Genomic DNA, 27,137 nt, shown 5'->3' on the forward strand with positions numbered 1-27,137 from the left:
GTCCATTAAGATAGATTCAGTTGTAATAAAATCGTTTTTATAATATAAATTAGAAATGACTTTGTATTTAACATATTGTACATATATTATAAATACACCATTTTAGAAAATTTTCATCATTCACATACTTCTTTAATTATGATTTAATTATAAAGTTAAACAGTTTTTAGAAATTTCAATTGGTTAGTATGGTTTAAGTTAGTTGAATTCAAATCTAATTTAAGACAAAATATATTTTTCTCATTCATTCATTTTCGTTTTTGATATAAGTATATCATCGTTGATTGTATTATATTGAAAAGAAAGTAGTAAAAAATCTTTTTTTAGTAAAGAAAACTATACGATAGATGTCTCGATAGATTGATGTGTTGACAAGACCAATAGCATTAGTGATTATTACTAACAGATTTACATATGTTGTATGTTTGGTTACAATGATTATAAAAGCAAAACAAAATATGCGAACAATAGTGGCAAAATTTTATTTTATTCAATATATAAATTATTACTTTAGCTGCGTTTTGTGAAAAGAAATGTAACTATTGTCGTTTTCTAATAATTGTGAGGTTAGAAAATGTGGTAATTGAAGCCAATACAGTCAAGAATTAATGAATAAGTTAATATTATTAATAGTATTTAGAAAGATTTAAGATACTATGTAGAATGACAAAATAATGTTAATTAATAATAATGAGCGAAAATTTTATTATTAATTTAAATTTTAGAAAAAAAAATTGCAATGAAGTCAATTTACAAATTATTTTTTTTGTGCCTCACACTAACTGTTTTGGTAATATTACTGAATCTAACTACAAATTTTAGAAATAAGATATATGATGAGCACAAGAAAGAAAAGTTGTCATATTCTTTATCGAAGAAAAAAATAAATATGCCTGTGACCAGAGAAGTAACTATATGTGTTGTAGTCTGTGGAGATAGATTAGATGAATCCTTGACTATGCTTAAATCAGCATTAGTTTTTACAAATACATCACTGCAATTTATAATAATAACAGAAAATAACTTGATACCGGCATTTAATGAAAAGTTATCAGAATGGAAACTTATTTCTAATAAAACATTTGACTTCGTAATAAGATCTATAACATTCCCTGAAGGAAATGATCCAGGAATATGGAAAAAATTGTTTAAACCTTGTGCTGCTCAACGATTATTTTTACCAGTTAGTATATCTATACTTTATTATCTAATGAAATTAAATTAAGAATGAATTTCATATAATAAATATATTATATATTTCAGACTGTCTTAAACAATACAGACGCAGTTTTATATATGGATACAGATACATTATTTTTAGCTCCACCAGAAAAAATATGGGATGAATTTAAAAAGATGAATTCCAACCAATTAGCTGCTTTAAGTCCAGAACATGAGGACCCCAATACTGGCTGGTATAATCGATTTGCTAAACATCCATATTATGGAAAATTGGGAGTGAACTCTGGTGTTATGTTAATGAATTTAACAAGGATGAGACAGTTCAGATGGACAAATTATGTTGTGCCCATTCATAAGGAATATAAATTAAAGATAACATGGGGAGATCAAGATATTATAAATATAATATTCCATTATTATCCAGAAAAACTTTATGTTTATCCATGTAGATTTAATTACAGACCTGATCATTGCATGTATATGTCAGTCTGTACAGAAGCAGAGAAACATGGTGCTTTAGTATTGCATGGATCTCGAGGCATGTTTCATTCGCAGAAACAACCACCATTTAAAGCTGTATACAGATCCATGCAAGAGTATCAATTGAATACAGATCCATATGATTATTTATTTGTACCAATGAAAAATTATTTGACATTGGAAGATAAATCTAATTGCGGCAAAGTATGGAAGGCATTTCTTATACAACCTGAATTACATTTAAGCAAAAATGTTTGAAGTTACATAGTAATAATGTATATATAGGTACTTCATCCTATGTAACCAGAATATAACTAAAATTTTGAGATACTCTTTTTAACAATATTCGAATTTATCTAAATGCCTATTGAAATATGTACGTAAGATAGCAATAATATGTGGAATATTGAGTTTCAATGCTGTATTCTTGTGCCATCATTAGTGATTTTTATATAGTTTTACATAATAAAAAACATAGGAAGAATTTTAATTTTAAATAATAGATATTTGAATGAGATATATACATGTACACTTAGTAGGTGTAGTCATAAGCAATTATTCGTGACATAGTTTATATTTAAAATATTGATATGTCTTATATTAACTTATAAAATAAGACTGAATTCTCTTGATATTCTTTTTCATCCATTTTATTAGTACATATATTATAATCTATTCTAATTATGCCTTTTATCACTTTTAGTATTAATACTAAAGTGCATTTGTATCTACCATTCTCCAACATTGGTTATTGGGTAGATAAGTATTTAATGTGGTATGTTACATAATATTATTATGCATACAATATTTATACTTCAACATCGTCTACATTATACAATTTTCTTCATTTATAAAACAAATTATATAACAAATAATAAATTCATATCTTATTAAGCAGTTTTTCTTGTCTTATTATATTAATTAAAATTTAACACAACTCATTAGATTTGACTGAAACTTATAACTACAGTTAACTATAATATTTACGGTTAAATAATCTCATTTATATCAAATATCAAAGAATAACCTGAAAATCTCGATCGAAATCTAACATCGATATAATATGTATACTTCATATCTCCACATGACAACGACATGATAGAGAAATCAGTATAGATGTCCTTTAATCATTATCGATTAACAATTTCAAAGTATTACGCTAGAAATCTTATCAGCATTTATGCATACTTAAGATAAAATAAGTGATAAATAACACAAAATTTAAAATCTTCCTCTTTTTTATCTATCTTTTTTCCTATTTTTGGAAATAAATACCTATAATATTATTTTTTTGAGCTATATTCGATATCCAGGAATGCGTTGTATGTAGTGAGCTATATTTGTATGTACAAATGATAAATAGTAAGAGAAGGGGAAATAGTAAGAGGACGAGAGAGAGAGAGAGAGAGAGAGAGAGAGAGAAATTAAGAAAGTAAGAAAAAAGGGAATGCAAGTGAGAGAAAGAAAGAGAGATGAAGATAATTCAAGAGGTGAATTGTGGGAAAAGAGGGGGAAGAATGAACGATAAGGTACGGAAAGTGACGAACAAAAAACTTTCCTCTCGATACTACGGCAAACTCATGCAATCGTATGTATGAACGGTAGCTTAAATGGTACCTGCGTTATTCTCGCGTTGTATTCGCGCCATCGTTGTGCATTCGTTCTTCATCCGTTTTATAATTTTTAATGTAAAAGGCGCATAAGTGTATTTTTTGTGTTTTTACCAAATAACTTTTTAGCAAATAATCTTTTGTTGAAGATAATAAAAAAAGTAAGTATTATATAAATTAAATATTATCGATTTATATGATTTATAGTACAAGCGATCGAATGAGTACTACCAATATTTTAGGTGACGTGTCATACATATACGTGAGAATTATTGTTTTGAGCGGAAACAAGTGGGATCCACCGAGAGTTCGCCATTTTTGTGATTTTCATCTGTCGCGTTTTAGGCGGTCAACGAACTTCGAATTAAAAAAAAAAAGAAAAAACCTAGTTCTCCATATTCTATTACTATCTACTTTTAAGATAGAAATGAAAAATAAAAAATCATAAGTAATATTGCTGTTTACACATTGTAACTTATCGCTCTGTTTGAAAAATTGTAATGAAACATATTTAAGATAAGTAATATCGAAGATAAAGGCTTACTATTTAAAGAATACATAAAAATTAATTGTTTTTATTGGATTGATATAATTTTATCATATATATATCCTCATAAATAATTTATTCGTTTGAAGATAGACAAATATCAAAATATTTACATCCAAGGATCATTGGTATATTTGCGACATGGTTCGATCAATATTCATTTTCATATCAATATTTTATCTTAGAAATAACTATGTATCGTTTTTTTTCTTTTTATAATTTAGAATTGAGTATGCCACTTTTCAAAGTGCGTGCCCCAACAAGTCCGCCGTTGAGCGAGAAGAAAATTAACGGTATGCATCAGCATCGTCAGCGTAATCAGCAAACCAGTGATAACGATCACGAGAACGCCGGTATGAACGGAACGAATAGTAGAGAAGGCAATATTTCTCGCCAATCGCAAGAACATCGTTTGCAACGAGTTTCTCAGTCACCATTGGTTTTCCATTGTCAATTGGCACATGGCAGTCCCACGGGCCTTATATCTGGATTCAGTAATGTCAGGGAACTTTATCAAAAGATAGCCGAATGTTATGATATTCCATCGGAAGAAGTGAGTTTATTTTTTATTTATTTTGTAGAAAGAAAAACAATAACAACACATATGGTGTATATTTCTTCTATTTTTCGAATTCCTCGTTTTGCATATTATCTTATGTAAAATAGAAGTTACGGAAAATTAATCGAACTTGAATAGATTTACATAAAATGAAAAACAATGAATATAACAATGAAATAAATGAATTGGAGATATATACCGGATGCAGGAAACGTTACTCACGGACCGTAACATACCTCGACATAACGAACGTGTCCCCTTCTAAAACTATAGGCATTTATATTGAAAGTGGAGTATAGAACTTTTAATTTTTTGATCGTTCAATACAACCTATATTTCATATTCGATTCCAGTTCTATATTACGAATTTTTTCCGTATTATTATAAATGTATTGTGAGACATATGACAATAAATATATATAATTGTTTTTTTTTTCAGATTCTATTTTGCACGTTGAACACATATAAGGTGGAAATGTCCGAATTACTAGGCGGTCAAATCGGTGTGGGTGATTTCATATATGCACACAGAAAAGGTTTATATCGACCTTACGAAATTTCGAATGTAAGATATAATAAAGACCCAAAAAAAAGAATAATGTTTTCAATTTTGTATCATCGCTTTTTCTTAGGCAGACCCAAAGAAATCGAATTAATGAAAACGGATGTTGCTTTGGGACTTACTATTACCGATAATGGAGCTGGGTACGCTTTTATAAAACGTATAAAGGAAGGATCCGTAATAGATAAAATAAAAGTCATAGAGGTCGGCGATCATATCGAGAAAATCGATTCAGTGAGTTTGATTGGTAAAAGACACTTTGATGTAGCCAAAATGTTAAAAGATATACCCAAGGGAACAACATTTATCTTAAGATTAATCGAACCACAAAAAACCGGCTTTGGAAATATCGGACCACGAGGAGATTTGAAAAAAGGGAAAAAGTCTGGTTACGGTTCCGGTAAGGAAACATTAAGGTTCAAAGCAGATGGAAGTGCTCAAGTTGTACAGACTGTAGTAAGTATTATTTTTAAAATACAACTTTTTTCACTTGATAATCAAAGTTAACTTCTTGTATACAATCAATTTTTATTTATAATCTTTGTTATCAGGTAGATGATATTGCAACGATTGCAATAGAAAAAATCAATACAATATTAGAAAATTTCATGGGAATTTACGATACTGAATTAGGTAAATACATGATAAATATAATAACATTTACAGTTTAATAATATCATTTTACTGTGAATAAATTACTTTTTTCGTAGCTACGCAAATTTGGGAACTTGCCGAAGGTAAATTCAACAGTATTGATTTTGCTGAAGCGATAGATAATTCTGATTTGGAAGCTTTCGGATTTACAGATGATTTTGTCATTGAATTGTGGGGGGCAGTTACAGACGCTAGAGCTAGACGACATCGATAATGTCAAAATATAATCATTAAATAAATACTTCCAAAATAAAAATTTGGAAGAATTTGTACGAGAAATGTATTAACGTATAGAAGATATTTTTTTTGTATAATAACATTTAACGTTTGTATTACGTAAATTAAGCTGTACAGAGAACTGTATTATATTACATATATTGCATAATGCACTTTATAATCATCATCATTTCTACGTAAACAATACCTGAGAGAGAATTTTCTTCATGTCTCATTATTGTCTGCCGGTATGCTATGATTCGTATGCAATAATCATATTGGCATGTCTGTATATACCTTATCGATAAAAGGTTATTCATTGTAAAACTCAATTGTTCAATAAAATTTCTCTATATCGTTTTCTGAAATGTGATATTTATTACAATCAATAAAAATTGTTTCTTACGTCTATAAATACACTATATAAAAATAAAAGTATCTTTTTTCAAATAATTTCTTTGTATAAGAGAATATCTGCAAAAAAAGAATGAAAATAATTTGTAAATAAATATGCAATATTTATCATATATAATTGTCAAATAAAATGGATAATTACATAAATATGATATTAGATAATGTCACTTATAAAATATATTTTTTTAAATATGCACGTCGATGTGCGCATGCGCTAAAATGGAGGATTGTATAGATATTTTGGTAGATAATACAGTGAGAAAAATAAGTATATTATTTATGGTTATGAATATTTAAAAAATTGAGATAATTTCAGAAAATCCATTTTAAATTTGTTTGATTTTACAACAGCTTTATTTATCGCTCGTGCAATATGAAAGGACATATATTTTATTAATTAAATCTGTAATATATTCTCATGTGCGATTTAGTATTATTCAGTCATTACAGCGGTGATATTAAATTCACGAATAAGGCTACGAATAAAACAGTTTTTACATTTATAAGAAGTGAAGGAATCAATAATATTTGTTTATTACTAAAATCTAAGATATGGCTTTTACAATAAATAAAGCTAGTACTACATTTATAAGGATTAATTCACGTTTTTGTAACTTATACAAAAATTTTAAGATTTCGAAGGTATGTAACTCAAAAATTGTATTGTCATTGTAAGATCATACTTAAAAATTTAATTATATAAAATTTTATTTTGTAGATATGTGCATTCAACTTTTCTGTTGAAGCTAATATTCCTATAGTGGAAGAAGAAATTCAAAGGTTAAAACCACCCGTAGGAAAAGGAAAAATTTTTAATAGTGTAGATGAAGTTGTATCTGATATAAATGATGGTGCAAAACTTCTGATTGGTGGTTTTGGACTTTGTGGAATACCAGAAAATCTTATATCTGCTCTATTAAAGAAAGGAACAAAGCAATTAACAGTAGTTTCAAATAATCCAGGAACAGAAAATGCTGGAATAGGTAAATTAATAAAAGAACAAAGAATTAAAAGAATGATAGCTTCGTATGTTGGTGAAAATACAGACTTTGAAAAACAATATTTGAGTGGACAATTGGAAGTTGAATTAACGCCACAGGTAATCTAAGTTCATTATATGCCTACAAACATTTATTCTTCAATTTTCTGATCGTCGTTTTGTTTTCAAGGGTACATTAGCAGAACGTGTGCGAGCAGGTGGTGCTGGCATCCCTGCATTTTATACACCTACTGCTTTAGGAACCATAATACAAGAAGGAAATGTTATTATAAAATATGATAAAAATGGGAATGCAGAAATCTCAGGAGAGCCAAAAAGTACTAATCAGTTTGATGAGAGAAATTATGTTTTAGAAACTGCTATTACTGGAGATTTTGCTTTTGTAAAAGCATGGAAAGCTGATCCTGCTGGAAATTTAATTTTTAGAAGATCAGCAAGAAATTTTAATCCAACTATGTGCAAAGCTGCTAAGATAGCAATAGCAGAAGTGGAAGAAATTGTAGAAATTGGTCAATTAGATCCTGATCATGTTCATTTACCAGGAATTTTTGTTGATAGAATTGTAAAAGGTCCAATTTATGAAAAACCTATTGAGGTAAGAATATCTGTGTATATTTTAATATTTTTATTTATTAATGAAAGTTATTTTGTTTGAAATGTTTAGAAACGTTTAACTAACCAAAGCATTAAACCAAAAAAAGTAACTCCTGCTAGCAAAGCAAGAGAAAGAATTATACGACGTGCTGCAATAGAATTTAAAGATGGAATGTATGGTAAGATTTTATATGTGTGTTTAGAAAGATTATTTTATCATAAAATTTTATTTCTTTTAATATACATGTTAAAAATAATTTTTTTATAAGATAAAATTATGTACAGCTAATCTTGGTATTGGCATTCCAATGTTGGCTAGTAATTACATCCCTAAAGGTGTAAAAGTAACATTACACTCAGAAAACGGAATTCTTGGTCTTGGATCTTATCCTGATGAACAGGATGTTGATGCTGATCTTATCAATGCTGGAAAAGAAACAGTAACAGTGTTACCTGGAGCTTCGTTCTTCAGTAGTGATGAAAGTTTTGCTATGATTCGCGGGTATATATATGTATTATTTTAACTGACATAATTGATTCATTTTGCTTCATTATTCCGTTTCTTTCATTGTAGAGGTCACATAAACTTAACAATACTTGGTGGTATGCAAGTATCTGAAAATGGAGATTTAGCAAATTGGATGATACCAGGAACAATGGTTAAAGGAATGGGTGGTGCTATGGATCTTGTTTCTTCCCCACATACAAAAGTTATTGTAACTATGGAACACAAGGCGCGTGATGGTAGACCTAAAATTGTAAAAAATTGTACCTTACCTTTAACAGGTAATATTATTATATCTTATTCTAGTTTTACACCTGTTTGGATAAAACAAAAATAACATTCTTTCTTAATTATAGGTCAGCGGTGTGTTAATTTAATTATCACAGATTTGGCTGTCTTTGAAGTCATTCAAGGAGAAGGTTTAAAACTAATTGAAATTGCTGCAAATGTAGATATAAGTGATATTGTTAGTTCTACTGGTTGTGAATTTTCTGTAGCTGATGATCTTAAAGAGATGCAACAAGTAGAAGTAAATGAACAATGAATAGCAATTATTTTATGAAGAATGTTTTACATGAATTTAAAGTATAAATAATAAAAAAGCATAATCGTGATTATACATAAATTAAGATTTTATAAAAATAAACGAATGATAAAATTAAGATAAAATTAAAAAAGAAGATAAATTTAACGCAATCCAAAGAGGAATTAAAATTTTTATTATATATATAAAAAAATTAAAGCTATAATTTTATAATTATTACATATTGTTATATATATATATATATATATATAGGATTATTCATACTTTATAAATAATAAGCACTATAATATAATTATAATTGATATATTTGAAAGTAGTGTATATTTAAAAGCAATCTATCTTTTCCATAAAATATAAATAATGCATATATATAAATACTTATTTTTTGTATATTTTAAAAGCTTTTGTAAAAGTAATAAAAGTACATAATTTCTTTAAAATATTATTCTATATTTATCTATACAGTAATATAAAGATTAATTATTTTTTTAATTTTTAATTACGTATTTTATTCCCTGAATTTGGCTTTAACTCTGGCAGGTAATGGTAATAAATATAGAATGCTATTTAGAATAATTAATCCAACAGCAAATGCTAAACATATTAACAAATTTAATTCTACATTTAATACTTCAGATATGTTTTCACCTTCGCGTGTAAAACGTTCTATCAAATAAGTACGTCCATCTGCATACCTACATAATTCAGGTATACCTGGACAAGTCACAGTTTCATTATATGGTAAATTGGAAAATATCGGCATATCCATAGCTAATTGATTTAATGCCAATGAGGCATATCTTGCAGGTAGAGCACTAGAAATTGTTGCTAACCAATGTGGTAAATTTCTGAGACTTCGGATTGCTCCAGATCCAATACCAAGAGACAATAGTGCAACATATAACACTGTTATTGCACCAGTTAAAGAATTCTCAAGTATCATTAATAAAGCCACAGTTATTTGTTCAGCTGCAATATAGCTCGACCAAAGAATGCCAGAAGTATGTGCCCATGCTGAAAGATCTAATTCCAAGATAGGTATTAAGATACTAATTGTGATTAAAGTCGAGATGAAACTTAAAGGTAAACTTAATAATGTGTATGCAGTCAAAAACATGGCTCCACCATAAAGGCCTTCTCTCTTTTCTTGATAATATCTAGCACGAAAACCTGGAACTAATGAGAAACTTACTTAGATGTAAAAATATTCTAAACATATATTTTTTATATTGATTTTGGAAACATACAAAGTAATGATGTTGTTGCTATTCCAGTTACATAAAACAGCATCAATACATTAAAAACCAAGCCTCCTGTTTGTAAAAATATTCTAGATTGTACAGGAGTTGAGTGAGAATATAATATACTCATTAGAGCCACACTGAATGGCAGTAATAAAAAACGTGCGGAGAAGTGCCCTAAACCACATTTATTAAAAGAGAATGTAGCTGCCATACTTCTTCTAAAAATATTATCCATGAATTATTGCCAATTATTGCAATATTAAAGAATGAATAAAATATAAAAAAATAAAAATATTCTTACAAATAAAGAGCTAAAAGTGTGGAAAAACATCCTGGCTTAATTCCTCGGCCCAAACCTTTATGCATAATTCCAAGTGGTGTGTCTTTTAAATTGGGTGATATTTGTGGTGCTTCTTTCATATATAAAAGACCTTCGACTTTAAATTTTTCAACTAACACAGAGATTTGCTGATCAGACTCTAAAAAACGATCTCTAGAACGTCGATCTACCGTTGAAAGACATACTACAAAATCAAGTTTAAATTATAATATAACATTATATTATAATTATAAAAAGTTGGAGTAATCTTTGTTGCAAAGAAAATAATTTTTGTGGCCAAATTAATAAAACTTACAATAATACATTAACGGATTTTCTAATTCTGGACATGGAAATCCAATATAAGTAAAATAGTCTAACATGCTTCTTGTTGGTCCAGAATAAACCACAGCACCTAAACATAATAAAGTCACACGACTGACAAAGGGCAAAACATCCGATCTAGGTGTTTCCATAGTCAAAACAACAATAGATCCCCTTCTGGTTGCATAAGACCACAGCATTGATACAATTAAATATGTATTTAATGGGTCAGTATCCCAAGTTGGTTCATCTAGGAGAAGTAGCATTGGATCTTTAGCAAGTTGTACACCTAACATGAGTCGCCGATACTCTGGTCTTGTAAGATCATTCACACATCTATTGGCAACTTGAGATAATGCTAAATCAGCTAATGCTTGTCTAACTCTAGCTTCCCGATTATTTAAATTTGCTAACCACATAGCATAGGTAAGTGTCTGACGAACTGTTAAACTTGGTAATAAATGACATCTATGGGCTACATATCCACCATGTCTTCTAAATAATTCAGGTGTTAATAAATTACCATTCAATGTTATTCTGCCTCGTACTTCTCCTTCTGCTCTTCCAGCTGTAGTAAATATTTATATATATTTTTATATATTAATATTTTATATATTAATAAATATATACAAAATACAAAATTTTATATAACAAACATATTTTATATATATTTGTATATACTAAATTATATATATATTTTAGATGTAAAAGTAGAAGTACACATACCTATCACATCCAAAAGAGCTCTTTTTCCAGAACCTTTCGAACCTAATATAGCTAAAACTTCGCCACCATGAACTCGTGCAGATACATCTCTTAAAACTGATGTAGGCTCAGATTTGCTTAAACAACTTTTTTCAATTATTACAGTGGTTGAATGAAAAACGTTTGAAATATCCAAAATACAGTCAGATGGTGTCATTGTGAAGGTATTCAATTAATTTATATTATAAGATATCGTTATTGAAATCATCTCAGAATCATTTAAAGTAGTTCCTTTTTAAAAAACAGAAAAAAGAATGTTGTATATGACGTATATAAATATATTTTCATATTTTAATATTATATTATATTGCTTATATACAATATATTATATTTATTACAAACCTTTATCGTATATGGGTAAATCCAAAAAAAAGTATTTTACGTATATAGAAAATATTTCGAATTATCTCTTAAAATAATAATATAAATCTCTAATAACAAATACGATCATAGTAAAAATATTAGTAATTTGAAAGAGAACACGTCGAAGCAATCAAAAAGGATACCTCTCCGGGAGTTGGCTTCTTGAGGTGAATGTCTTCTCTTGGTACGTGTTGATGGTGGGAGAGACTGATGGTAAGGACGCATCATCGTACCTAGAAAATTTAAGTCCCCGATAAATGAAAGGAGCGTAATCAAATTTTAGATTACATACATATTTTTCATTTAATTATAATGGAATAACAATATAAAAAATATATTTTAAGATGGAACCCTTGATGTACCAGTAAAAAATCAAAGTAGACAATTGAATGTATAAAAAGTTCCATGTTCAACGTGAATTCAAAGCGGACGTCCCTGTAATAAAGACGAGGTCTCTCGGTGCTATGTTGGGGTGGTAGGAAGGAGATACGGGGCCCGTGAAGGTTCGTAAGGCACGCCTGACAGAAGAGTGCTAGCAAAAGACAACGTGAGACGAGCTTATTCCGTATTAGATATTTATTTGTTATTACTTTCTTGTTTACAAAGAAAACAATGATTTGGCGACGAACATTGAGTAATAAATTAGAGTTCTTAATGTAAAATAAAAAGAAGAGATTTCTTCGGTTGTGATTTTACTTTTTATAATCGAACAGTGGATGCTGCTTGTAAAAGGCTAAAAGAGTAAAAAAGAAGAGGTGCAGATAGGTGGACGGAACAGAGATGCGACAACGTCCTCGAGAATACTCGAGGAGGCTAGGTTGAAGGCCTGTTCTGAATGTCGCCGGTGAGTCATTGTCACGAATATGAACAAAATTATAGCACTTTGATTTATAACGAAGTATTTTTTTATTACCTTTGTCAATTACGAATTTGAATTTTTCATATGATCTACAGATATTTGTAATATACCTCAAACTTTTTATTAGTGCTTCGATTTTAATATAGTCAAAGTGCCGTAAATTCATTTCGAGTATTTTACATCCTTAGATTATTATTTCGATATGTAGGTAAACTTTTCTTTTCTTTTTTCAAATCACATTGTTTACACTTTGGCATAAATTAATTTGATTTTGTATAATAGGAAAGGTGAGAACAATGATTTATAGATCGCACTGCGATTATTATTCTTAATTGACCATGTTAAAAAAATTACTAATAGTATGAATTCCAAAATATCGGTTTTCTACAGTATTTATTAATTTTTTTTTGTTGATCATGTTAATTTATTGGTCTATTAAATTTCCTTAATTGATATTTTCAAGCGATAGTGATATCATTTGATAAAATGTATCATCCAAACGTCAAAGCATGTTATTCATTTTCAGAGATTTCAATGAGAGTACATGCCCCATTGCATGTGTTTCTGTTACTCGAAAGCTTACGCCTTACGCTAATGTGAACGATCCTAGGGATACTTTGTGATTTTAATCAACATTTTTCTCATAATAAACGCCTTTTTTTCTTTGAATATTTTTAGTAACTTCTACCGTTATCTGTTTCTTTGTTTCATTATACAATAGGTTTGAGATATGTTGTAATGTAGTATGTACTTCGTTGTAATAATAGTTTCAAACGTTCCGTTATATCCAGTCGACCGGTGTTCTCTAAGAAACCGAACAATAAAAGGATTTTGAGAAAACCCTTCTTTCAATAACATCGAGAACAATTTATATCATTTAAAAAAGATATATTGATATTTTTTATATCATTCTAATTATCTGAAAGATCAATCTGAATCAAAAAAAGAAAAGCATCTTATATTTAAGAAATTTATATTATTAATAACTTTCTATATGATCCTTTACTCTTTCATACACTTTCCATGCTATTGCATGAGATTTGTGAAAAATATATACACCGTAAGTGAAAACAGATAACATAAGACTGGTTATGAGGCACTTAAAAAATTGCCGTTACGCAAATGAGAAAGAAAAAGAAAGACAACATTCCAATCATCAAGTTTCTGCTGTTCAGCAGTTATTAACAATTCCGCGCTCGATCAATCGTCCTTCGAGATACTGAGAACTGTTCGTGCAATGAACGTAATGAATACGAACATTGATCGTTTCCATAACGTTAATATAACACGCAAAGATTTATTTTAAAATCCTATGTAATGCAAGCATAAATAACAGATATAGCATATAGTTTACAGTTTGACGCTTCATTTATGAATTCTACATAATTTATCTAGTTCCGATCGAAGAATGCACTATCCGTTAGTCATAATCTCTATGTACTTACTAATCTACCAAGACAAAAATCACACACATTGTGTGACGATACTTTGGGCACGAAAAATGTTTAATACCAGAGACGTCGGCAATGGCAATGAAACAGACGCTACACGAGTTCTTTCAGGTCGTCAGTTATATGTTATATATACATGCATACATACACCGTTAAACGAGATGCTGCGATTCTTTCCTCTCTTCTGCACATGACACCATCTTACGCAATATAAATAATATGCATGCGGTAAAAGTCATTATTGAATACAGTACTCCTATAATTTTGAGAATTACCATATATTATATAGATCGTTTAAGGGAATATAAATGGTTTGAGAATATCGTTAAAAAAAGAAATTGAATGGAATAAAGATTGATATTTTATATTCGAACATAGTAACTGTACATTTAAAGAATATTTTCACATTTATCTCTGAGTATATTAAACGTATCTTTGTTTTAATTTAATGTAAATTATTGTCGTAGAACATAACTGATTGACGAATCTTCTGACAGTGATTATTACGGAAAATGAGTTCAGAAGCTTGGGAATTGGAAAGACGGTACTCAGTACCAGGAGCTTTGGATACCAGAGGACTCGAACCTCCAGCTAGCGAAGATTTGCACGCGTGGTCTATATACAGGTAACAATATTACATAATAATGAGATCTATAAGATCGATGTATCGTATTAAGATTGTATTGATAAAAAGAATTTTGCTTGAAGATAAAATTAATAAAATTGTATCGTCTTTTTTTCAGACAAAACCTTAATTCTGATTTCACGGACTCAGCACTAGGTTCGGCCGAAAAATCACCGTTGCCGTACGGTAACTTTCAACTTCGAGATTCAACGGTACAGAGTATACTAAGACATCCGAGATATGGTCCAAAGAGTCCACTTGCCAATAACTCATATACCTATCTGAAATTTGGTCTACCGCGTGTACTACCACCAACTTCGCGCAATCGTGATGGTTCTAGCGGTTATGACTCTAGCGAAGAAGGTCGACGTATGTCGCAAGTTGGTGCAGCATCTGCACCAGGTATTTCGGCAATGCGTTCTGCCAGAAGTGATCCAGATTTTAGACACGTACACGCTTTACCTAGAGAACAAGCGCACTCCCAACTCACGGTAACTAGGGATAATTCACGTTTTAGAAGCGTCAGCGAAGCAAATTTGCTTCAAAATGTTGTTACGACTAATCGACGACACAGTATTGCACCAATCGATCCCGGTTATGCAGGACCTAGTAAGTAATAAATTAAAAATTAGTGTAAGTAACAAATTAAAATATTTATAAATCCTGCGTTTTTAATTTTATTGTCATGATTATCAATTAAATTTATAGGTCACAATATCTTAAGACCTGAAGATTATACAATGTCATTGAGAGCTGTAGCTTGCATTCAGCATCCACATTTACAACTTCGCGGTGTAGAGACTATAGGCTCAGATGGTCTACCATTACTTCGCGGTATTAATTTGGAAGTTGGAGCAACTGAAGTATTAGCTATAATGGCCACTACCGAAAAAGAAGGGACACAAATTGTAGAGACAATCGCTGGCAAAAAAGTTATCAAGAAAGGTGATATTCTTTTGAATGGCCGATCCGTATCCGCTCGTATTTTGAGGTATGAACTCATTCACTTAAGCAAAAGATCGTTCTTCTTTAACAGCTTCATTAAATTATTAACATTAACATATTTTTTATTTATGCAGATCTCGCGTTGCTTACTTACCAACGGAGTGTGGACTAACTCCTGGTCTGACGACGCAACAAACTTTAAATTTCTACATGTTGTTAAAAGGAGGAATTAATATTACGACACTAGAAGCCGAGACAATACTCTTGGAGCTTGGATTGGAAGCAACTAAACACTGTCTTGTGAATACATTAACGACGTCCGAGGCACGCAGATTAGCCCTAGCTTGTCGTCTTTTGCAAGATTCGCATATTCTTACATTAGACAGACCTACGCATGGCTTGGATATTTTCGATGCTTTCTTCTTGGTAGAATATTTAAGACAATGGGCTGGAAGAGAGCAAAGAGTTGTTATTTTAACATTGCACCCACCAACTTATGAAATATTAACAATGATATCCAGAGTTACCCTCACTTCGGGAGGTAGAATTATGTATTCTGGACTTAGAAGAGATATGTTGCCATATTTTGCACTTGCCGAGTTTCCCTGTCCTTCCTTCAAAAATCCATCAGATTATTATCGTATGTATCATGAATGAATTCATGTTAAATGATAAATAAAATTTATATTGATAAAGTCGAATTTTTTAATTAATTAAATGGTGTTTTTTTCAGTTGATTTGGTAACTTTGGACGATCTATCGGCAGAAGCTATGTTAGAATCCTCACAAAGAATAGACCATTTAGCAGAATTAGCTAGAACGAGATTACCAGCTTTAAGCGATCCTGGACCACCTTGTCCACTGCCGCCAGCTATTTCCAGTGCTAATGTATTTGTACATATTTATGCTCTGTTATTGAGGATTCTTATCTACAGTCAACCTCTAACAATGACAAAAATGCTTCAGAAGATTGTTATTTCAGCATCTCTCAGTATTTTATTGGGTGCAATATTTTGGAACGTTGCTAGAGATTCTAATCTATATCTGAGAGATAGAATAGGATTTCATTATGCCAGTTTGGGTATTTTTTGCTGGCCTCTTAGTATTTTAGCTATACGTGAAGTCGCTAATTGTAGACCAAATGTAGAAAGGGATATCAGAGATGGACTTTATGGAAGATTTATCTATATCTTTATAGAAGTAAGTTCACACTGTAAGAATATTTTTGTCCTTTAAATCATAAATTAATATTAAAATATTTTCTCTGACTTTAGCTGTGTTGTGGTTTACCAATTTGGTGTCTAGTATATTTAGTATACTTAGCGCCAGCATTCGCGATGTGTGGATTACATCTAGTACCTGATGAAAATTTAACATCCTTGTGGAATTACCTTGCTATTGGTTTATTATATCTGATGCTACAGCATTTAATATGCATACTTTTTGCTCATATATGCAGATGGACATATCTAGCAGCTTTATGTTCTGCTATTATAATTGGTGAATTAAGTTTGGCTGCTGGAGTGACGTTACACTTAGAAAATTTACCATCGTGGTATAGACAAATTAGTCCCATGCGATGGGCACTATCTTTATTACTTCCCCCTCTTCATGGTCCAGAAAGTATGAGCAAATTAACTAATTGTAAACCTAAGCAAGTACTACGTCAAGATATCATTTTTCAAAATACGTGTGAACCATCGGATGGTAGTTTAGCATTGCTTGAAATAGCATTTGATAAATTTGATCTACAAATAGAATTATGGATGGGTGTAGGAGTAGCTATACTTATTGTACTTATTATGTTGGCATTTTTAAGTATTAAGTATAATGCTTTAAAACGACCTCGAAGTGCACCGAATAAACCTTAAAAGACATTAATCATGTATCAAATGGTACCAATGATTTACTTAATTGTCATTTACCTCGGTGTATTCTCTTAAAAATGACAGATCTTGACAGAAAGTATCAATGAAATAAAATTCTGTTGTACGATACAATATATAAAATGTAACAAGACACAAGCTTGCTACAATTGTAATTATGACCAAATATGGTTAAAAAAATACGCTTAATGATTTATATTTTTAAGTTTATAATCACATTAATAAACTATTAAATTGTTTTTATGAAATAAAAAAAATATTTAGTATGTATAATTTGAGCCATGTAGTGTATCTAAAAATTACTAGTTTTATCCAAACAAAAAAGAGTTTACAAGTAAAATAATTCAATTCTACAATACATATTATGTATTAGGATAATTGAAATGTCGTTTTTGAATTCATTTCATTCCAAATAAACGAAATGTTACTAAAATAGAGCAAAAACACGATGCTAAAATGCTCAAACTAACTGTTAATAAAAACGATATGAAGAAAGGAAAAATAATTATAGATCGACTTTTACCTACATAGTATAATTGGTAAAGCAGCGATCTATTATTACCGATTGAGTAGTCGATAAAAATAAGAATCTACTATCTATTGATAACAAGTCGAACTAGAAAGAGTAAAAGTCTAGTTGTAAAGAGTATTGCAGCGAATCTGATTCCTCGTATTTCTTATTTAGATTTCTGAGAATACTATTTGCTTATTTAAAAATTTTTATCTTTATAAATGGTATTACTAATAGACGATTTTTCATTATCTTTTTCTCTAAAATATACTTAGAACTCTAAGATGAAGGACGAAAGCTTCATAATTAAGAGATGCTAGGTTGATTTTTATTAAAACAGATTATCACCTTTCGCTCAAAACGTATGTGACTTCAGCGACAGGTATGGACGAAATATGAACTATAAACGCAAGCGGAGAATGCTATTCCTATCATGCGTTTATCATAACGATATATAAGCTTATGTTGGTTATTCCTCTCTCATGCGTACATAACAATCGGTTTCGTTGGGTTAGAGTAAGTAGTTTAATAGCTGTGAACTCATTTTTCAGTTTCTTATATGTATATCTTTCTTCGATGCAGCGTGCGTCTCACAGTGTTCCGTGTTAGATACGCATTTGTTTCACGATAAATGCATAGAAAGTAATAATATAATTGACACGTATGATAAATAGTATATAAATTTGCGAAGTTAAAGAAATTATCTTTGAATTTAACTATATTTTATCAATTTAGCCGTAGAAATATTATTGGCAATGTAAAATGTTATTACTTTAGTCTATAATCAGAATTAGATTAAAAGGAATTTGAAAATACATTGAAATATATAATCATTCGCTCGGTAGTATGCGCGTTGCTTGATCTATTGACAAGTTTCAATGCATCGCAAATACTACCGACCGATAGGTCTTACTACATAGAAGTTGCTGCATTTGAAGATTCTAGGGCTGACTGTGACTTTACTCTAAAATCCACGTACCGCAATGCCGTTCCACAATGTCTTTCCGTTTCGAGAGCTTCAGACTTCTTAACTAACAGGAGAATTGTGAGACCCCGCTTACGGATAGCTCTACGGTTAGCTTCAGACAACGGAATATTAAGCACGACCATTCGTGCTTTCCTAATTTCGAACAATAAAGAACGGAGTCCACGGTAGGACCTTTAATCGCGCCTGAACACCTACGTGAGTTTTAGAAAAACGGTGACTATACTCTACAATCCGCGTTTCCAGGGTGACACAAACAATCAGACGGTTTAATCGCGCCCGCGAACACCCACTCCTGTGTCCATTGACACGCGCATGGGTATTCTTCTATTCTTCTCGTATTCTCGCGTAAAAATCGATGATGAACCGAGCCATTCAACGATACATTGGACTCATCCGACCGCAGATGAATTTATTCCTCGATGATCCAGACTGAAGAAGAAGAAGAGAAGGAGAAAATAAGAGAAAGACAAAAAAGAAAGACGGAAAGTGCGCGCACGTAACAACGATGGAATTCGGAATGAGAGGTGGACATATTGAATATCGCTCGATGATCCCTCGATGATCCCTGAAAAAAAAGAAGAGAAAAAAAAGAAATATGAGATAGAAAAGAATCGAAGAAAAAAGAAAAGAAGGCCGGAGAATGAAAAGAAAAGAGAGCCGAAGAAAGAAAAGGAGAGAGAATGAGGTGGACATATTGAATCGCTCTACCCGATCAAAATCGGAGTACCAAAATTGAGCACAATTTTCCCCTCTGAAAGGAGTCTTATGCAAAGGTTCACACCGAAGAGTCCTTCCCAAGGGTCACAGCCGAGAACTTTACACATGCTGAGACAGCAGCCCGCACAAAGGCTTACACCTATGGGCCTAATCCATGGGTACCACCCGAGACTTATAAATAATAATAAAAGTAAATGAGAATAAATAGAAATGACTGTGAATAAAAGTGCGATAGAACAGTTTTCTATGGGTTTCTTTAAGAAATTATTTTAGAATTCTACTATATTTAATCATTTATCTATTGAAATATTATTAGCAATATAAAAAAGTACTTTAACATATAGTTAGAATTAGAAAAAAAGATTTTGGAAAAGCATTGAAATATGCACCAATACGCTCAGTAATACTTGCATCCCATAAGATTTCGATATATTACAAGTACTACCACGTTGCTGCATCTGAAAACCCATTTATGATCTCCCGTAAAAAAATCAAAGGTGTATTTTCGAAGTTATCAATATTAGATCGATAGTATATGTATTAATTGATAGTATATGATAGTACATGTATATGATCTTTATAATGTTACTAAGAATGTCCTGTCGTTTAAATGTTAGTAAAATAATCTTAATTATTAATTATTCGCGATCTCGAACTAGCTGAAAAGAAAGAAAGAAAAAAATATGTATATATGTATATTAGTTATTTGAAAGATAAAATTCTGAATTTAATTTAATTTAACTTAAGAAAAATAAAAGAAAATGAAAAATTCTCGATATTGATCCAAAGAAATACTATTTTCTCTGAAAGAAATATTACATTAGCAATGCGTGGCAAAACTTAGAGAACTTGGCACATATTCCATTTTACTTGTTTCAGCTGCATGTATATCTTTATTCAAAGTACTTTTAATGGTTCCCATAATTGCAATATCTTATACGTATCGTGACTATAACTTTAAACTTAATAAAAATAAGAAATATACTACTTATGAAAGACAAAAGTATAAATTTAGTTTAATATTAAGAGAAAGAAAAAGTGAAAAATATATGAAACTCAACTTTAATAATAAAAATGCAAAATATTAAATAATCCTAGGGACCTTGGCAAACTATCTTGTGTGCTCGTTTTAGCTTCCTATGCATAGAACTCGATTTTATTAAAATAAGATTATGAATTTAATCAAATGTTAACAAAGAGAAAATGTGCAGAATTTATGTCTCAATATTAATAATAAAAATACATAATTTATGAAATAATCCTATTCACGTACGCGTGGCAATGTGGAATCGGAGACAGAAAGTTACGTCGTCTCAGTTTTTCAAATCTACACCCCTACATCCATTATCATAAGAGCAGTTTAAGTGACAACATGGTAAAATAAAAATATGACTGAGCTATTCTCAAAAGTTTCTGGTGAACCTTCCAAAATAATTCAATAGTCTATAGTTGGTCTTTTGAGCCACAGTTTGTGGGGGCCTTTACAATATATAGCCTCTTTTTTGCTTTGTGCCCTATCCTAATCGATTATCACATAAAAACTGTAACGACAAAATTTGATAGCAAATTCTAAGATATGAAAGATAACTCTAACACAATTCTAATGTATCTGAAAAGTATAAATCTTATTTTTTAGGATAGAAACTGATTACTACTTTTCCGAGAAATAGTTTTGCGCAATGTAGAAGAAATTAGAATTAATATATTGATTGCTGAAAATTCTGAGCTAAAAATTAATTAATTTATCATCTAGGCCTATGGACTATGCTCTATAAGTTTCTTTGTTTTTTAGCAATAATTCTACTTGACTTTTCTCTTTCAAAAACAATGATTCTATCAAGACTTTTCTTTTATCAATTCAAATTGATTAAATATTTAATTCATTGTTATTTAAAAATATAAAGCAAACCCTTGGATGACCCTTCTTACAAAAGATTTTTTTAATTGTTATAAAGAAATCATGTATAGTATCGTTTGTAATCCAGAAACTATCCATCACGAATGTCTTCTTGTTCATTGTTTATTAAAACTCATGAATAACGATTTTTTGATATTTCCGCACGAGAAAAATATTTAAAAATGAATTAAAATATTCAAAATTTGTAATAATTATAAACGCGTTTGAACAAAAAGACCTTATCCTTATCTAATAAATAAATCAAAAAATAATAAACCATTCATGAGTAAATCTCTAAAAAAATTTACTCGTGATCACTCAATGCTCTTCTACTAAATAATTACAACCAAGCCGATTCGAATCTTTCGTCCTCGACGTGGCTCGACTCGATTGAATGATCGGAGGGATGTAAAAATTCACTTACTATTTAAGTCCTGCGATGGCTCCGAAATATTCGTCCGTGAATTAGATCGAAATTGAGATGTGGATGATTCGTAGATGGTTGAAAATGAGGTAAGTCGACATCGAAGTTGGATGAGATCCTCTTCAGTGATACGCTGATCCTAATTTGCAGTAGTTATTTTTTAACGGACGGTTACTGGATTTACTTTGTGAAATTTTACTATCTTTTATAAATATAGTCTATGCGACTATAAAAAGAGCAAAATACTTTGCAAACAAACATTGACTCTAACGACTGCATTGCACGCAGTCGATACAAAACACTTGCTGTTTAAATCGCGAAATGTTAACGAATTATTGCTTCTACTTGGCGATATTTTTATTTTAGCGATATAAACACTCGATTACTTCATTTAGTAATTACTAAGTAATTATTCTTAAGGGATCTGACCACCCAGAGCGCTCGAAAAATGAGTTTATTTTTTAAAATCTATAAACTCAAAAGTATTAAACTAACATTTTTTATTTTTGGCCACATAGTAGTTTATACCAATAATCGTCGATGCGCCGTAAAGTTTTGTATATTTCATAAAGCGAAGAGAAGACTCATTTGCGCCAAGTTTCGTCTTCAGAAACAGTCAAACCTGAGCCTTTTCTCATTTCTGCTGTCATTTATTGTTCCTCTTTCACAGCATTTTCCATTGACATCTTGCACACACTCTCTGCAGCAGTATGTGCTCGATGACGATATCGTAAAACGACTGGTACATTGCTTTCGATAAATCCATGATTTTACAAAATTTTTCTATTCTTTGTAAACCAATTCCTAACTATCGGAATGCTAAAATAATTCGTCTGTTTATATCATACGCTTTATTTTTTATGAGAGGACTAGAATTGACACTAGTTGGTTCGCAGGAGTCACATGAAATCACTAATGTAAAACCGAATCCACGAATGCTCGATTTCATGAACTTCACGTCATCATTGCATGCCTTGCACTTTACAATATTACTGATTAGAGAAAAAACGGAGACAAAGTTTAAAATTCCGTACACATACAAAAGGACACAATAGAACAGGTATGCGCGTCGAGTACGTATGGGTCGAACCGCGCGACTCGCCGCTCGCAGTTGCCCGAGAGTTCTACCTAGAAACATCTATAACTCTGTCAATTTTTTAAATTTTAATATCAGATATGGCTTAAATTGTTCACAAAACTTCAAAGTTAATAAAAATATGAAAAGATTGATGTTTTCAAACTTTTTAAGTGGTCAAACCTCTTAAACCTTCTTCTTTAAAATGAGACCTTGTTCATCAAAATCGGTCTAGAATTACGCTTGTTCTCATTGATAGGGTAATCGATTATAAAACCAAGAATGAATAACCTTAAATCGCGAAACGCGAACTAACGAACACTGTTTCTACTGTGCGATATTTTTATTTTAGCTTTTATTAATATTCAATGAAGCCAACTTCCATGAGTTCCAAACTTAACTTATTAACTTATTAATTTATTGTTTAAATATTAGTTTATTTAATACTTTTATATTATTTAAATAAATCTAAACTTACCAAAAGTATTAATTTTTTAGTTTTCAAGTTTAGAAAGAGAAAACTTCGATGTTTTTCTCGGAATCCAAAAGAATATTAATACAGTAACCGTCAAAGTCAGTCAACAGTCCAAATTTGTTAACATTACACGTAGTTAACGACTGCGAGATCAAAATTTTAAAGTATTGACATTTTAAATTAAGATTATTTTAAATTCTTCCCATGTTTCGAGCTATGGCATGTTTAAATCAATATACTTTTGTTTAAATATTAATTAGATACACTCTACGTACGTTTCAAATTATTTAAATAATTCTAAAATAATAGAAAGAATCATTTATTTAAGTTTACTCATTTGGAAAGAAACTGTTTCAATCTTTACTAATCGGAATCCAAAAGAAAATTGGTTCGATAATAATCAAAGTCAGTGAAAAGTTCATTTTTATTAAGGTTCGCGCGTTCGAACAAAGTTAATCGATTGTTCAGTTTTCTTAATATTAGATGTAGGCAACGACCTCGTATTCGAAATGAATTGAAATATTAAATTAAAATTATTCTACTAAATGTTTCTTATATGATTTTTATGTTTCTAATATATAAAATGTAATAGAAGCTAAACATTTTTCTAAAATATAACAATATCTTAGAAATATTGATGTGAATGTTTGAAGATGTATTTCCTTATTTTTACCATAGAATTATCTTTCGAATACTTATTAAAATGCCTGAATGAGTTACTGCGGCTTTTCATTATGAGCATCGTATACGCTTTTCCTTACATTTGTATGAATCAGAAAATCTGAGCATCGATTTACGCATATAAACAAGGAAAATCGACTAATTCATAGAAATGAAACATACTCCATTCTAGAGTTTATATAAAAATCAGTAATAAGAATATGAGCTTCTTTTTTTTTACCACGAAGTTTAAATGGCGCCACTATACTTTTTTCTTGAAAAATGTCGAAAACAGCATTTACTTCCACAGTGAGTTTAGGTATAATCTTTGACTGATTTTAATGAACAAGATCTCATTTTAAAGATGAAGGTTTAAGAGAGGACATGGATTCCTCAAATTTTTGAAAAAGCCTTATTTTTGTACATAAACTATTCTCGAAAGAACACCATATTTTGACACAATTTTTTTTAAATAAAATAAAACTTTTTCAAAAATTCGAGAAAGCCATGTCCTTACTTAAATCTTTATCTTTAAAATAAGATCTTGTTCATCAAAATCGTTTAAAAATTACATCTGTTCTCATTATTGACGTAAACCATTATAAGACCAGAAGAGATGAACAGCCTTAATACTATTATAAACGCTGGTTTTTTTATGGAAATACAGATATTATTTTGTTATAGGCAACCGCCATATGCTGTTAATCACCTATTTGTTAAAGATAATGAGCTGCCCCTATCAATACAGATCATAAATAGATCATAAACTGATTTAATTTATAGGAAACTACAGGCATGATTTAATGATAATTCCATATGGTTGATAGGAATAAAAAACATTCATAAAAATATTTAATATTTTTCTCTATTTCTTTTTTTTATTTAAACTGCATTATATCGGCCACCCTCAGATTTAATGATCTACGTGCATGCACCATTGCACATCTACCAGACCGACCCTGAATAAAATACTCAAATTGACTCGTCGGCAGTGATCAGCAACGAAGAAAGTTACCGGATGTAAAGAAAAAGTGACGGTATGTTGTTATCTTATCTCGAACTATTTCCTGTCAACCTGAGCTCGCCTTTCATAGTAATCTCACACTGCGCCTACGTATAAATACAGGAAGCAGAAAGAAGAATCGTAATATACTCGTGCGTAGATTTTTAAAAAAGGATTAGTATACATGAAGTATATGCGTGGCTGTTTTTCGTATATGTTTATTAAATTTTCCTTGAAACGTAATACTTAGGTTAAATAAACATGAGGGAATATTGCACATATATATGTGTATATATATGTATATATATATAAACTTTGTAAATACAATTGTAATTTCTTAGAATAAATATTCAACTATGTGGGTGTTTGAAATTGCTTGACATTTCGAACGTTTAACTTTAGTAAAAGCAGCCTATATAATCTATGCGGTAAAAAAGTTTAGTCTTAATTACTTGATCTTATATGTTATGCACTCTGATATAATGTATTATATTTAGTTGAAGAACTCATTGCACATATTGAATTTTTTGCATATAGTTACAGTTATTATAACTGTGTTTTCTATAAAATAAGATTTTATTATACGATTTGTTAGCAACATATAAGTAGATTTTCATATACATTCGATTTTTACGCGAGTTTAAAGATTCGTAATTATAATTCTCAAATGAATGTCCAATACTAAGTTATAATAATACACATTTTACTTGAGTATGAGTATGATATATAGCATGCTGCTATAGAGATGTGATTAAGTAATATTTTGAATCTCTAACTACATCACCGAACACGTAACGTTCGTTGTTTATATCGTGTAAGTAAATTTGTTAAGCTTAACAATAGATATCGTATGTCATCCAAGCGTACATAATGTCGATATATGAATGTCATAAGGTACGCACATTCTACGTTATAAACGGAGAAAAGAATGTTATTTACATTGTATTTTTTGGTATTAGCCTGAAAAATCTTGTTTCGAGAATGACTCATTAATTACATAAGAAGCATATTTTTACCAATTATGAGCAAATTACAATCGTGTCACTGAATACTTTTAATCTTTCCTGTTTAACAAGACCAACAAAATTGTACATAAATTGTACATCGAAATGTACATCAATTTAGTAGATAATCGATATTTGTGAAATCTTATTATAGCTATACGATACAAAGTTAGTTATTTAAAGAAACAATGACTATGAGAATAAAAAATTATTTATCATAGAATGTGCAAATGGTTATTATAATAATAATAATAGCGAATACCTGGAATTAATACTTTATTCTAATGAAAGAATCGTTCAATTATTTTCTTTTTCAAATTTGATCGATAAACGCTTCACCTTTTAAAGCATCATTTACGAGAAACATGGCCTCGCGGCACGAAGCGGTTGAAACGTGAATGCTTCACCGACAGCATAAATGAATGGAATGCCAACCCACACCTAGGAGCTGTTCGTTATACACTGGTAAGCTGTTCGCCTCAGGGCGAGACTTCACGTACGATACGTCAAGTGGCAGACCCGTATCAATCAAAGACGTCTTTATGGGCAGCATTGATTGAATGTCTTTAAGGATACGTTCATTCAAAACCGATGGAAATACACACGTGAAAATTGCGTAAGAAAATATATTTCGTTCTTATATATACGTTACATATTGTGACTTTAATTATAAATTTTATCTTCTAACGTTTTTTGTATATTTTCGTATATTCTAAAAATATATATGAGAAAACA

The 27,137-nt window shown here is 30.3% G+C and overlaps 5 protein-coding genes and 1 long non-coding RNA gene across 19 annotated transcripts; 5 read left to right on the forward strand and 1 right to left on the reverse strand.

The window, feature by feature from the left end:
* The first annotated feature begins 259 nt into the window (after nt 1–259).
* On the forward strand, nt 260–2,559 carry LOC124946717 (glucoside xylosyltransferase 1). The gene is made up of 3 exons (XM_047487839.1): nt 260–616; nt 823–1,183; nt 1,264–2,559. Exons 1-3 carry the CDS (start codon nt 609–611, stop codon nt 1,918–1,920), a joined length of 1,026 nt encoding a protein of 341 aa, XP_047343795.1. The 5' UTR covers nt 260–608; the 3' UTR covers nt 1,921–2,559.
* A 560-nt stretch (nt 2,560–3,119) lies between these two features.
* On the forward strand, nt 3,120–6,178 carry LOC124946716 (PDZ domain-containing protein GIPC3). 2 transcript variants are annotated; one of them, XM_047487838.1, is made up of 7 exons: nt 3,120–3,433; nt 3,515–3,963; nt 4,044–4,372; nt 4,818–4,914; nt 5,011–5,396; nt 5,492–5,573; nt 5,651–6,178. In XM_047487838.1, the coding sequence occupies exons 3-7, from the start codon at nt 4,052–4,054 to the stop codon at nt 5,806–5,808; spliced, it is 1,044 nt and encodes a 347-aa protein (XP_047343794.1). In that variant the 5' UTR covers nt 3,120–3,433; nt 3,515–3,963; nt 4,044–4,051; the 3' UTR covers nt 5,809–6,178. The 2 variants fall into 2 exon arrangements, with proteins under 2 accessions (XP_047343794.1, XP_047343793.1); XM_047487837.1 differs by lacking the exon at nt 3,515–3,963 and having other exon boundaries at nt 3,123–3,433.
* Nucleotides 6,179–6,427: 249 nt separating this feature from the next.
* LOC124946523 (probable succinyl-CoA:3-ketoacid coenzyme A transferase, mitochondrial) lies at nt 6,428–8,999 on the forward strand. The gene is made up of 7 exons (XM_047487299.1): nt 6,428–6,866; nt 6,943–7,323; nt 7,394–7,819; nt 7,889–7,997; nt 8,104–8,320; nt 8,393–8,604; nt 8,680–8,999. The coding sequence occupies exons 1-7, from the start codon at nt 6,777–6,779 to the stop codon at nt 8,865–8,867; spliced, it is 1,623 nt and encodes a 540-aa protein (XP_047343255.1). The 5' UTR covers nt 6,428–6,776; the 3' UTR covers nt 8,868–8,999.
* A 140-nt stretch (nt 9,000–9,139) lies between these two features.
* Nucleotides 9,140–27,132, reverse strand: LOC124946638 (ATP-binding cassette sub-family G member 5). Of its 9 annotated transcripts, none has more exons than XM_047487600.1 (8): nt 12,245–13,098; nt 11,862–12,115; nt 11,481–11,750; nt 11,278–11,322; nt 10,747–11,004; nt 10,413–10,635; nt 10,115–10,329; nt 9,140–10,043 (listed from the first exon to the last, which is right to left on the reverse strand). In XM_047487600.1, the coding sequence occupies exons 3-8, from the start codon at nt 11,674–11,676 to the stop codon at nt 9,376–9,378; spliced, it is 1,605 nt and encodes a 534-aa protein (XP_047343556.1). In that variant the 5' UTR covers nt 11,677–11,750; nt 11,862–12,115; nt 12,245–13,098; the 3' UTR covers nt 9,140–9,375. The 9 variants fall into 9 exon arrangements, with proteins under 9 accessions (XP_047343556.1, XP_047343555.1, XP_047343557.1 ...); XM_047487601.1 differs by having other exon boundaries at nt 9,141–10,043; nt 10,747–10,845; nt 12,245–13,092; XM_047487595.1 differs by lacking the exon at nt 12,245–13,098 and adding exons at nt 22,186–22,324; nt 26,742–27,132 and having other exon boundaries at nt 9,142–10,043; nt 10,747–11,322.
* On the forward strand, nt 12,325–18,104 carry LOC124946636 (ATP-binding cassette sub-family G member 5). 4 transcript variants are annotated; one of them, XM_047487587.1, is made up of 8 exons: nt 12,325–12,429; nt 12,596–12,726; nt 14,660–14,817; nt 14,936–15,426; nt 15,526–15,808; nt 15,897–16,402; nt 16,496–16,962; nt 17,037–18,103. In XM_047487587.1, the coding sequence occupies exons 3-8, from the start codon at nt 14,705–14,707 to the stop codon at nt 17,631–17,633; spliced, it is 2,457 nt and encodes an 818-aa protein (XP_047343543.1). In that variant the 5' UTR covers nt 12,325–12,429; nt 12,596–12,726; nt 14,660–14,704; the 3' UTR covers nt 17,634–18,103. The 4 variants fall into 4 exon arrangements, with proteins under 4 accessions (XP_047343543.1, XP_047343544.1, XP_047343541.1 ...); XM_047487585.1 differs by having other exon boundaries at nt 12,343–12,516; XM_047487588.1 differs by having other exon boundaries at nt 12,342–12,726; nt 14,690–14,817; nt 17,037–18,104.
* Nucleotides 18,168–19,871, forward strand: LOC124946643. Of its 2 annotated transcripts, none has more exons than XR_007100143.1 (2): nt 18,168–18,801; nt 19,005–19,871. It is a non-coding gene; the product is annotated as an uncharacterized LOC124946643 (long non-coding RNA). The 2 variants fall into 2 exon arrangements; XR_007100144.1 differs by having other exon boundaries at nt 18,168–18,675.
* Nucleotides 27,133–27,137: the final 5 nt, after the last annotated feature.

This window comes from Vespa velutina, chromosome 2, assembly GCF_912470025.1.
Source record: "Vespa velutina chromosome 2, iVesVel2.1, whole genome shotgun sequence".
NCBI lineage: Eukaryota > Metazoa > Arthropoda > Insecta > Hymenoptera > Vespidae > Vespa > Vespa velutina.